The sequence below is a fragment of the Triturus cristatus genome, chromosome 5_1, assembly GCF_964204655.1.
Source record: "Triturus cristatus chromosome 5_1, aTriCri1.1, whole genome shotgun sequence".
In the NCBI taxonomy this organism is placed as follows: domain Eukaryota; kingdom Metazoa; phylum Chordata; class Amphibia; order Caudata; family Salamandridae; genus Triturus; species Triturus cristatus.
Window position 1 is genome coordinate 780,748,681 of NC_140587.1, and position 12,256 is coordinate 780,760,936.

Here is a 12,256-nt window from a genome sequence, read left to right on the forward strand (position 1 = left end):
GGTGTCTATGGTGGCCCCGAGATATTGCTTTGTGTGAGATGGTATGAGGTGGGACTTTTGGTAGTTCACCGTGAAGCCTAGCTGATGAAGCAGTTGGATGGTGCTGTTTGTATGTTGCACGCATTGGTGGTAGGACGCGGCTTTTATGAGCCAGTCGTCTAAGTAAGGGAAGACGTGAACATGTTGACGTCTGAGGTGTGCTGCTACTACTGCTAGGCATTTGGTAAACACCCGTGGTGCAGTGGTGACCCCGAAGGGGAGAACCTTGAATTGGTAATGTTGCCCGTCCACCACGAACCTGAGGTATTTTCTGTGAGAGGGGTGTATTGGAATGTGAAAGTACGCGTCTTTCAGATCCAGTGTTGTGAGAAAGTCTCCCTGGCAGAGGAGTGGGAGGACTTGTTGTAAGGTGACCATGTGAAAGTGGTCTGAATGTATGTAGGCATTTAGAGGCCGGAGATCCAGAATGGGTCTGAGGGTCTCGTCTTTCTTTGGGATTAAGAAATATAGGGAGTAGACCCCTAGATTTCGTTGATTGTCGGGTACCTGCTCTATAGCGTGTTTCTGGAGGAGCGAGAGTACCTCTTGTTTGAGCAGTGTGGAATGCTCTTGGGACATTGGACGGTGCCTTGGTGGGATATTGGGTGGGGTAGATGTTAGCTCGAGGCAGTACCCTGACCGAATGATTTGGGTCACCCATTTGTCCGATGTTATGGACTCCCATACGTGGATAAAATCTTGTAGTCTGCCCCCGACCGGAGTGGAATGGTCTGGGGGGAGCGAAGGGGAGTCATTGTGCGGGTGGGGTGGCAGAACGGGTATTGTTGGTTTTGCCCCTGCCCTTATTGTTGTTGCCTCTGTAACCACCTCTTTGGTTGCCCTTTGAAAAGGTATTTTGAGGAGGGGATTTGTAGGAGGTAGAGGCATTATCGGTGGAGGAGCCTCTACCTGTGCCACGAAAGGACGAGCGTCGAAAGGAACGCTTAGAGGCTTGGGTCTGGAGCGCTCCCATAGACTTCGCTGTGTCTGTATCTTTCTTCATTTTTTCGAGCGCTTCGTCTACCTTTGGGCCAAAGAGTGTTTGCTGGTCAAAGGTGTGATTAAGTATTGATGTCTGGACCTCAGGCTTGAACCCTGATATCCTGAGCCAGGCATGGCGGCGAAGCAGGACACTGGTGTTTATGGCTCTAGAAGCAGTGTCTGCTGCATCGAGGGCACACTTAATGGAGGTGTTTGTGATTAGTTTGCCCTCCTGTATCAGGTCATGAGCTTGGCGTTTGTATTTCTCTGGAAGGTGCTGCATAAGAGCCTCTAATTCATCATAGTGTGCTCTATCATATCGCGCAAGCAGTGCTTGTGTATTTGCAATGCGCCACATGTTTGCAGCCTGGTAGGCGGTGCGTTTACCAGACGCGTCCAGAAGTTTAGATTCCTTGTCTGGTGGTGGGGCATCTCCTGAGGATTGGGAGTTAGCCCGTTTTCTAGCTGTGGAGACAACTAGGGAATCTAGAGGAGCAGGGCCCTTGATGTATGCAGGGTCTGTGGGTGCCGCCTTGTACTTCTTCTCTATTCTAGGGTTTAGTACTCTGGCTCTGACAGGGTCTTTGAATACCTCTGTAGCGTGCTTGGTGACACCCTTAAGCATGGGTAAAATAGCAGTGGAACGATCTTGTAAATCAAATGTATCCAGTAGGAAGTCTTCTTCCACTGGTTCAGTGTGCATGTCCACCCCATGGTAGTGTGCTGCTCTCTGCACTAAATGGAGAAACCCTAAGGAGTCCTCTGGAGGAGACGGCCTTGATGGGTATAGGTCGTCTTGAGGTACATTGGGTACATCAGGGTTATTATAATCCTCCCATGGATCTGGGGTCCCTGGTGGAGTGGAATCCATTGGGGCGTCCCCTGGGTCATTGTCCGGGTCCCTGTCATCCGGATCTGGGGATGGGGCCGGATCGTAGTGAGGTAAAGGTGGAGGGGGTGGTGGTGGGAGGGGGGGTGGCAGTGGGGAGGGTACTCTAAGGGGAGAAGTAGCTGAGTCCCTCTTTTTGGGTGGAGGAGGAGGAGCCGGAGCCTCAAGGCGACGCTTCTTAGTAATCACAGTCAAAAGGCCAGTCTTTGGATCTCTGGACAAAGTCTTTTGTAAAGGGTCTGGTGTAAACAGAGCCAATGGCGCCGAGTCGTCTGTCGGCACCGGCGATTTCGGAACCGGAGGTTTCGATGTTCTGTGTACGCCATGCTTTTTGGAGGTCTCCGTGTGTTTCGGCGTCGAATGCTGTTTCGGCGCCGGAGCGTCGGTGCCGACCGATTTCTGTTTGTGTTTGGTCGGCGCCGAGTGTCCAGGCTTCGGCACCGGTGGTTTCGGAGTCGAGCTGGATTTTGCAGGCTTCGGTGCTGAGTGGTGTTTATCGGCACTGGGCGTCGGCTGGCTCGATCCCGAGCTGCCGTGAGACTTTGAGTGCTTCGACACCGGGCCCGAAGGTGGGGTGATCGAGGCTTTGGTTTTGGTTTTGCCCAGGCCGGCAGGCGAGGGAGTAACCGGAGTCTCTTTGGTTTTCGGTGCGGGGCTGGGAGGGGGTATTGTACTCACGGCCCGCTGTCCTGGTGTTACGTCCTCCCGGTCGGAGTCGTCGGCCTCGGAAGCGCTGACGATGTCTTCTCCCAGTTCGGTGTGTGTCTGCCCCGAAGCTTCGGCGTCGTCTCCGAAGATGTCCGGTGGAGCTGTCGAGGATGAGTGCGCCATGGTGCGTCGAGCCCTTCGATCTCGGATCGTTTTCTTCGATCGAAAAGACTTGCAGGCGGGGCAGTCTCGAGCCTCGTGTTCTGGAGAGAGGCAAAGGTTACACACCTGATGGAGGTCGGTGTGGGGAAATTTAGACCCACATTTTGGGCACTTTTTAAACGGAGTCCTTTCCATCGGCCGGGACCGGAGTCGCGGAGGGCCCGAAGGCCGGTGTCGATGTACGGGATGGAAAAAGTGCCGCTTCGAGAGATGAAGATGATGAGGAACTCGAAGAATCGAGGATTTTCCGTCGAGGCTGGAACCGTAGAAGTTCGAAGCCGGAGCACGAAGTATCACATCCGAGCCCGATGGCGGAAAAAAACAATCTGAGGATGGAGCCGAAGCCCATGCGCAGTACGGACCGAAGGAGGAGTCACCAAACTCGTGACTTCCAAAGACGGTCCAAGAAGAAAAACAAACTGCAAACATCCGGGCCCAACACCAGATGGCGACCTATGCTAAGTGTACAATCTGCAGCTCATATGCCTCGAACATGAAGGTTTCCCAAACAGGTACCATAAAATATGCCTTTCCAGGGGGCAAAATGCTTAAACAGGCGCTGTAGGGGGTAGGGCAGTGAAAATACAAGAGCGAGAGAAGGGAGAACAATCCTCCTGTGTGGGCAGGGGCCATGAGGAAGGCAGGAGACACCACCCATCCCGGGCCAGCACCCACCGAGCTACCCTGCGCCGTTTACAAACACACCCGTGTCACTGCCAGAGTCGTCAGGACAGGAAACACATGCTGCCTCTTTAGATGACAGCCTGAGGAACGGGGTCTCCATTCAATATCTTTATTAGTGCACAGAGGTAGTGAAATCTGTATTTATAATAACACACGCAAATATTATTGTTTTGAAAGTGTTGCCTTAAACAAAGGCGTCTGCGGCTGATGCACGAAGAACGTCTCCTCTGGGCATTTCTACAGTGGGGAATGTGCGAGCAAAATAACAAGGCCTGTCCACGGCACAAGAGGCCACAAAATGGGGGCTGGTTCCAAGAGCCGGGTACAATGGAGGCCAGCCTGGTAAGCGGGCTCCTCGGAGGACAGAGGCGGGACGGTGGGCAAAGATTTTGTGGCGGGAAGGGGCCTGACATACGTCTGACTCTGGCCCAGCCTTACTGGCACTGCAGAGGCGCCGAGCGTTTGCAGGGAACTCAAAATAGACTAAAAGCCAGCCTGCCTCTGGTAAGTAAGCATCCTCGGGCGGAGAAAATGCAAATGACGTGTAAAGGACGGCTCTATAAGTAAATACCTGTCACTGATGACTGTAGTTATCTAAGTGTCTGATTCGACCTTTCATACTACCTACGTCAATAAACTGAGTGCCATTATTTGGACAATAGTAACGTTATGTACAGCGCTTAGAAGTGGCAGAGGTGTGCGATGAAACCCTATATAGAAAGGCCAGGATTAGTATTTGACGCAGGCATTCCGCCACTTGCCAATGTGTTGTTTTCCATGTTAGAAGTACTATGGGCAAGTCCCAGCAGTGTGTTAGGACAAGTCCCGGCACACACACTGCTGTTGGCTACAAAGCCAGGCCTGGGCTCTAGTAGAGGTGTTCCTGCTAACCAGGGGCGGGTCTAGATTTGACGATGCAGTGTGTCACCGCAGGCTCCGGTTTCCTGTCTGAATCACGGGGAAAAAGGCTTTCAGAATCCCCCATCGGCCTTCAAACGCTGCTGTCATTCAGTTGCACCTTTTTAACGTCATACTGTTAATTGCTGTTTGGTACAATACTATATATTTTTGAGCATGCGAGTAGGAAGAAACTGAAAATACCCCCACTTCGAACAAAAGATCTTATGGCACCAAGCAAATGAAGCAAACAATCATGACCCTCCCCAGAAGATAGCTCTTCCATCGATCTATCCATTCATCCTTTCATCTTACCATTTATCTGCTGATGTCCACCATTTAAACTTTACATTCTATTATCTATTCAGTCTTTCATCAATCATTCAGTTTTTCACCATTCCGTCTATCCACCCTTCATATCCAAACCTATCCATTTATCTCCAACCCTATCCATTCATCCATCTCTTTATCCACCTTTTCCCTCATCCATCAATCCATTCGCTCATCCATCCATCAACCCTTTCACTCTTTTATTCCATCCACCTTTTCATTCCATCCACCCTTTCACTCAATCCCTCCTTTCACTCATCCATCATCCACCCTTTCATTCATCCATCCAATCTTTCACTTATCCACCCATTATCCGCCCTTTTAGCCAATCATCGACCCTCTTTCACCCATGCATACTTTCACTCATCCATCCATCCAGACATCCACCCTTGCTCACTCACCCATCCACTCACTCACTCACTCACCCACCCACCCTATTTTTCGTTAGTTATGAATCTTTGTCGCCGAGCAGACATGTACACACAAAGTGCCACCCATTTCTTTAAAATACCTCCTGAGAGTGTCTTGATTCTCTCTCTTTCTCTCACTTTTTTCTTACAAAAACAGGAATACAAATGCAGGCAAACACACAAACATAGCAGACACGCAAGGGCAGAGATGACATGAGCACCAGTTACATTACAGAAAGTCACATTAATTTTTGTTTTAGGCCTAGGACAATTAAGTCATTTTCTCAGAATCACGGAATGTTGAGCTAAAGCTGGGACTCAAACCTATTTTCATAGTTCCTTGTTAGGCAGCGCTGACTGGCCCTAACATTACATCCTCACAATTTTCCTATCTGGGAAAAATGCCTCACAGCCTATGCAAACATAAACCCCCCACGAAGGCCTGAAAGTAACTGGAGGAAGGCACACAGCAAGGCCAATTCCCCCTTTCCCAGCAAACTATAGCTTCAGGGTGCTAGCCTGGACAGGGAGCAGGGAAGAAAAGCAGAGACCCTTAGGTACCATCCCATCACCCAATGTCCACCTTCCCAATCCGATGCTGGGTAGCGTGTAAAGTTCCGGTACTCAAAGGGAGAAAAATAAAAAGTAGCGGTTCTCCGTACCGGTGAGTACCGGCCCATTTAAAGCACTGACTCTAAGAATGTCAGATGTGTTGGTCTTTCCCAGTATTTACACAAAACAAATTGCATTTATATAGAGCTTACTACCCCTGAGGAGGCATTGAAATAATTTAAGTACCACTATTGTTTCTTGTATAGCCCTTCTCATCCCAATGCAGGGTGTCAGAATGCTTTATATCAGAAGTGCATATTACATATACAATAAATTATATAAGTTTGTAAATGAATGTACAGGATGTGTTACATAGAAATGGGGGATTACAAGGTGTAGGTCACACATCTTCCATAGCTCATTGTGCTATTATCCTCGCAATGCGCTCAAACGCATACATGATAGACCTCCTAAACATATGCAAGGGCTTAAGATCTGATGCCACTTCTTGTGATGCCACTTTCTGTAAAATTGTGGCTTGTGATGTCACTTCTAGTGATGTCAATCCCTGTGATGCCACGTGGGATGTCATACGCCGTGATGTCATATGCTGGGATATCACGCGACAGGATGTTACTTGCAAACTGCCTGAGTCCCCCCACTTCTTTTTTTTAGGACTTGTGCCCTGGACCATACTAATTTCACCAATCAAGGTAGAGTTACCAATTCTCCAAGCAAAAAGACGGCAACACTTCTAAAAGAATCTGCTGATAACCTCTTAGTAATTCAATGAACACAGTTCTGGCCACAACTATACTTGCCAGTCGGCTTTTCACAACACTGGCAAATTGATCTAACAAACATTTCAACTTTTTTACACACTTTACAGTATTTTCTTCTTTTAAATTGTGACAATTGGATGGTAACATTTAGATGTGTGTGTAAAAATGTACGGGGTCCCACAGCTGACACATGTATTCACATGTAGTTCAAGTACAGCCAAACATATCCCTTTAAATTGAGAGGACATCAAACGTTTTTCTGGTTGGTTATGTGTTACAATCAGAATCTTTATGTTTAGCTTTAATATGCGATGTAAGGCTGTCCTTAAACTATACACACTTACCATAATTTTGGGCTTTATGACAAAGTCCTTTTGCCCTCCGACTGGGATATACTTCTTCATGAGGCTGAAGGTGTTATAGCAGCAGATCAGCAGGCCGCTGCTATTCGTCCTAAGGTTGAAGTCCACATCCTCACAAAAGTACCTAGATATAGGAAAGATTAAGTCTGATAAAGCTCACCAAAACCCCTTTAAAGAGGGAAATTATGAATTTTATGTTTCACAATGCTAGAAAGCCCGAGTGGACTCTGACGGGTGGGGTGGGGGTAGTAGAGATACCCAGCGTGAAAGAAACAACATGAAAGCTGGAGACTCTCATGAGCCAGCAGGCTAGGCAGTAAGCACCCCAGGAACCATTGCAGCCAATGCGTCAGGCTCTTTTTGTGTTACATTTTCACCCTAAGTGGGATGGTTATGCCCAGACGTGGGTCCTGCGCTCGCTATGCCACCAGTTTCAAGTTAGGCTGGCTGATGAAGGGTGATGCTCTGAAATCGGTTACAGGATGCTTGTTTTACAGTCCAGGGAGGACCTGGCCTGGCAGTTCGTGCTGGACCGTTCCCATGGGGAACAGGGTCAAGATTTGCATATTGCTGGGGTCTAAACTGGAATGGTGTGGCAAGCAGAAGAACGATGGATTAAACCCATATCTGTGACTGGTGGTGAATGTTTGGTGATGTTCAACATTCCGTCCATCATCTTTTTGTGTTGCAGCTGCAATAGACGTCAGCAAGTCAGGCAGCCATTTTACAACAGGCACCGGCATAGCCGCTAGAGTGGGCCTCGGCAACCAAGAAAAAGCTAGCACATCCGACAGGCAGCAGGCCAATGACACAGCAGGCAGCACGCCAAGCACCTATCAGCCAGCACGTCAAGGATCCAGCAGGCAGCATGCCAAGCACCTATCAGCCAGCACGTCAAGGACCCAGCAAGCAGCACGCAAAGGACCCAGCAGGAGGCATGCCAGGAACTTAGCACAGCAGTTAGCAGGTGACATACCAGTCAGTGTTTGAGATAGTTTATTGTACAATAAAAGTTATCCTGCCAGAATTGTTCCTACCTATTAACATCATACTGCACGTTCTGGGTCAGGTCCACGTTGAGCAGTATTAAATCATGGACATGGCACCTGGAGAATGGAGGTTTCGGCCTCTTGGAATTTAACTTGCTGTTCCACTTCTGAATGCTTAGCATTGCGTAATGAGTGATTTTTGGCGTTGCTTCTATGTGCTGCAGGACACATTTCAAGGAAATATTTTTATTGCTAACTATTGGCTCCGGTGCTTGGCTGTGAAAGAAAAGACACAAGAAAAAGTATTAGGTAAGAATAAAACTCAAGGATTAAACAAATATGCACGAGAGAGAATAAACGTTTCACAGAAGAAAGAAGGAAAGGATAGCTTTTGGCCTATAGGACAAATCAACTCTATATATATGTGCCTGGTCTTAAGAGCCTTATGTGAATACTCTTCTTGATGACTAATCTGGGTTTCTGATGTCAATTGCAAAAAAATATCTGTGAGAAAGTGGCTCTGTATATACTGTTCCCAAATAGGTACAGTGTGTACAGAGTCCACAGTCCCCAGAGGTTTGGCAGAGGCTAAACTTGGATATAACCTTACCCTCTAAAGTGGTAGCTTGGTTGAGCAGAAAGGCAGTATCAGAGGACAGTGTAAAGTATTTGTTGTACACACTCAGTCAGCAAATGGCCCAAGTACACCACAGTGCCCTGCCCTATCTGGCATTTGGATGCCTTGATAGTGAGACCTTCATCCCAAGGTGGATCAGGTGATCCTGCCAGGTGAGGCTAAAGACAGCAATATCATCAAGATGAGCTGCACTAAAGGACTCCAACCCAGCAAGGACATGGTTCACCAACCTCTGGAAGGTGGCAGAGGCATTCTTTAACCCAAAGGGCATCATAGTAAACTGATAATGCCCATCAGATGTGGAGAATGCTGTATTTTCTTTTGCTCCTGGGGCCATGCCAATCTGCCAGTACCCTGCAGTTAAGTCAAAGGTACTGAGGAATTGGGCGGCCCCTAATTTATCTATCAGCTCATCTGCTCTTGGAATAGGGTGAGCATCTGTCTTAGTGACAGAGTTGAGCCCTGTATAGTCCACATAGAACCTCATCTCTCTCTTTCCACCTTGTTGATGAGGTTTGTGGACCAGAACCACTGGGCTAGCCCAGGGGCTCTCAGAGGGTTCAATTATCCCTACCTCCAGCATCTTGCTGACCTCAGCTTTGATGCTTTCCTGGACTTGGTCTGACTGACGATAGATTGTGTTCTTGACAGGTGCACTGTCACCAGTGATCACATCATGGGTACACCAGTTTGTCAGACCAGGGGTCAGGAAAAGAGGCTAGCATACTGTTGCAAGACTTGCTTGCAGTCAGTCTGCTGTTGGGCAGAGAGGGTGTCTGAAAAGACTACACTATCTACTGACCCATCTTGTGGGCTGTAGGAGAGGAGGTCAGGGAAAGGTTCACTCTCTGCTTCCTGTTCCTCATCAGTCACCATCAGCATGGTGATGTCAGCCTTGTCATTGTAGAGCTTAAGGCGGTTCACATGGATAACGCTTTTGGGTGTCCTGCTAGTGCCCAGGTGAACTAAATAGGTGACCTCACTCTTTCTCTCTAGGATAGGGTAAGGGCCACTCCATCTACATTGGAGGGCATTTGGTGCCACTGGCTCCAAAACCCACACCTGTTGCCCAGGTTGAAATTCAACCAGTGCAGCTTTTTGGTCATACCAGTGCTTCTGAAGTTCCTGGCTGGCCTCAAGGTTTTTGGATGCTTTCTCCATGTACTCAGCCATTCTGGACCTTAGGCCAAGCACAAAGTCCACTATGTCTTGTTTGGGCTCTTGAAGAGGCCTCTCCCAGCCCTCAGTGGTCCCCTCACAGGATGACCAAACAGAAGTTCAAAGGGTGAGAAACCTACTCTCTTCTGTGGTACTTCTCTGTAAGCGAAAAGCAGGCATGGCAACAGGACATCCCATCTCATTTTGAGTTTCTCAGGGAGACCCATGATCATGCCTTTCAATGTCTTGTTGAATCTCTCAACAAGGCCAATGGTAAGCAGACATGAAGTTGGAACCTCTGTCTGAAACCACCTCCTTAGGAAACCTTACCCTGGTGAAAACACCCAGGAGGGCCTTGGCTACTGCAGGGGCTGTAGTAGTCTTAAGTAGAATTGCTTCAGGGTGCCTAGTAGCATGATCCACTACTATTAGAATACATTTGTTCCCTGAGGCTGTGGAAGGTTCAAGTGGACCCACAATGTCCACTCCTACCCTTTCAAAGGGCACCCCCACCACTGGTAGTGGGATGAGGGGGGCCTTTGGGTGGCCACCTGTCTTGCCACTGGCTTGGCAGGTAACACAGGAGCTGACAAACTCCTTCACCTTTTGGTGCATCTGGCACCAGTAAAAGTGACTCACTAGCCTTTCCCAAGTTTTGGATTGCCCCAGATGTCCAGCTAGGGGGATGTCATGAGCCAAAGTTAGGAGGAACTCCCTGTACTTCTGTGGCGCTACCACCCTCCTGGTGGTTCCAGAAGTGGGATTTCTTGCCTCAGCATACAGTAATCCCTCTTCTCAATAAGCTCTGTGGGTACCACTGACATCGCCCTTTGCTTCTGAAACAGCTTGCTGCCTTAGGCTTTCAAGAGTGGGACAGTCTCGCTGACCCTGGCACAGCTCTTCCCTAGAGGGTCCCCCTGGGCCCAAGAGTTCAACCTGCTAAGGGTCAAGTTCCGTGGGCTCAGTTCCCTCAGGGGTATCCAAATCTTCTCCCTGTGGAGAGGGGTCCTGAATGTTTTGCTGTACAGAATCATGTTCCCCAGTCTTCTTACCTTTTCTCTTGGTTGGTTGGGCCATTATTTCAGGCTCCAGACCTACTTTTACACCCTTACTCTTGCTCTGGTTTGCACACACACCAATTCAGCGATGCCCAGCATGGCTGCATGAGCCTTTAGCTCATCCTCAGCCCAGGCTGAGGTTTCCAGATATTTTCCCAGCAGACATGCAGCTGGCAACTTTGGAGAGACCACTACCTGTTTCAGGCCAGTAACCCCCCCCCCCCCGCCTAATGTCACCATGGCCATGGGATGACTAGTGGTGACACTGTCAGCATTGGTGACTGGGTAAGACTTCCCAATCAAATATTGCTCAGGGGAAACCAGTGTGTCTTTCACCATAGTGACACTGGCACCTGTATCCCTCAGAGCTTCTACCCTAGTTCCATTCACCCAGGGGTACTGCAAATATTTCTTTAAGTTGGGTAAACTCCACTTCCCCCAGTGAGACTAGACTTGCTTCAGTGTGTTCCCAGATTTGCTCAGGTACACTTCGGATCCCATCTGTATACTAGCTGCCCCAGGAGTAGCTGTACTGGGTGCGTTAGGGGCTTTGTTGTGGGGGCAAGATGTATCTACAGTTAAGTGTCCTGACCTCTTACAGTTATTACACCAGGCCTTTAAGGGATCAAAGTTCTTCCCCCTATAGGGTTGAGGCACATAGGGAGTAGTTTGGGTCCCACCCCCCTCAACAGATTTTTGGGGCCCTTTGGAAGACTCAGACTTTTATCTTGGGGATTCTCACCACCTTTCCCCTGGGGAGGTTTTGTGGCCACCTTCCTCTGGTCACCCCCAGTGGCTGTCCTTGTCACCCTAGTCTTAACCCAGTGGTCTGCCTTCTTTCCCAATTCTTGGGGAGACATTAGACCTAGATCTACCAAATGCTGATGCAACTTTTCATTTGTGCAGTTACTTAATATATGTTCCTTCATGAATAAATTGTACAATCCAGTAAAATCCTGCACACCATGTCCAGCTAACCAACCATCCAGTGTCTTTACTGAGAAGTCTACAAAGTCAATCCAGGACTGGGTCTGGGTTTTGTGAGCCCCCCTGAATCTAATTCTATACTCCTCAGTAGTGAATCCAAATTCCTCAGAGTCTTCCTCGGAGGTCACAGGATCCTGCCTCTGGCCCAGAGAGGGTCAGAAGCCTGCCTCTGCAGTTACCAGAGAACAGTTCCCACAGGTCCCCCCCAGAGAGGTTTCTTTACTCTTCTTATTTCACAAGCCCTCTCAAAGGCTGTGAACCATTTGGTGATGTCATCCATCACCTTCCTCAAATTTAGGGACAATCCTTTTGAAGATTTTAGGATCAGAAGTTTCCTCCCTATCCTTGTTTTTATTATTGCTGCCGCCATTGATGGGTGCTAAACCCATCTCTCTCCTTTCTTTTTCTAGAGCCAGAAGCCTGGACTCTAGCTCTAATCTTTTGGCCAGCCTTGCTAAAAGGCTGTCCTCTTCACTGGTGGGTCCCCCGGTGATCTCTAGGTCCCCAGATGCTAATTCTTGGATTGAAGGGTATGGGGGCCCTCTCCTCCCTAGGGAATAGTGTGGGGGGTTATTATCCACCTCCTCTTCTTCCCTTTCCTCATCTGACTGGCCATCACCATGTTCAGATG

General features: G+C 48.7%; 1 protein-coding gene across 8 annotated transcripts in view; it reads right to left on the reverse strand.

Annotated features, from left to right (window-relative positions):
• Positions 1-12,256, reverse strand: part of GREB1L (GREB1 like retinoic acid receptor coactivator) — a 492,334-nt gene that overhangs the window by 12,253 nt on the left and 467,825 nt on the right. For all 8 annotated transcript variants that reach the window (XM_085605794.1, XM_085605790.1, XM_085605791.1 and 5 more), the window contains exons 30-31: positions 7,834-8,061; positions 6,779-6,920 (exon numbers count right to left, since the gene is read on the reverse strand). In XM_085605794.1, the coding sequence (XP_085461920.1) occupies positions 6,779-6,920; positions 7,834-8,061 (370 nt within the window). The remainder of the gene's footprint in view (positions 1-6,778; positions 6,921-7,833; positions 8,062-12,256) is intronic.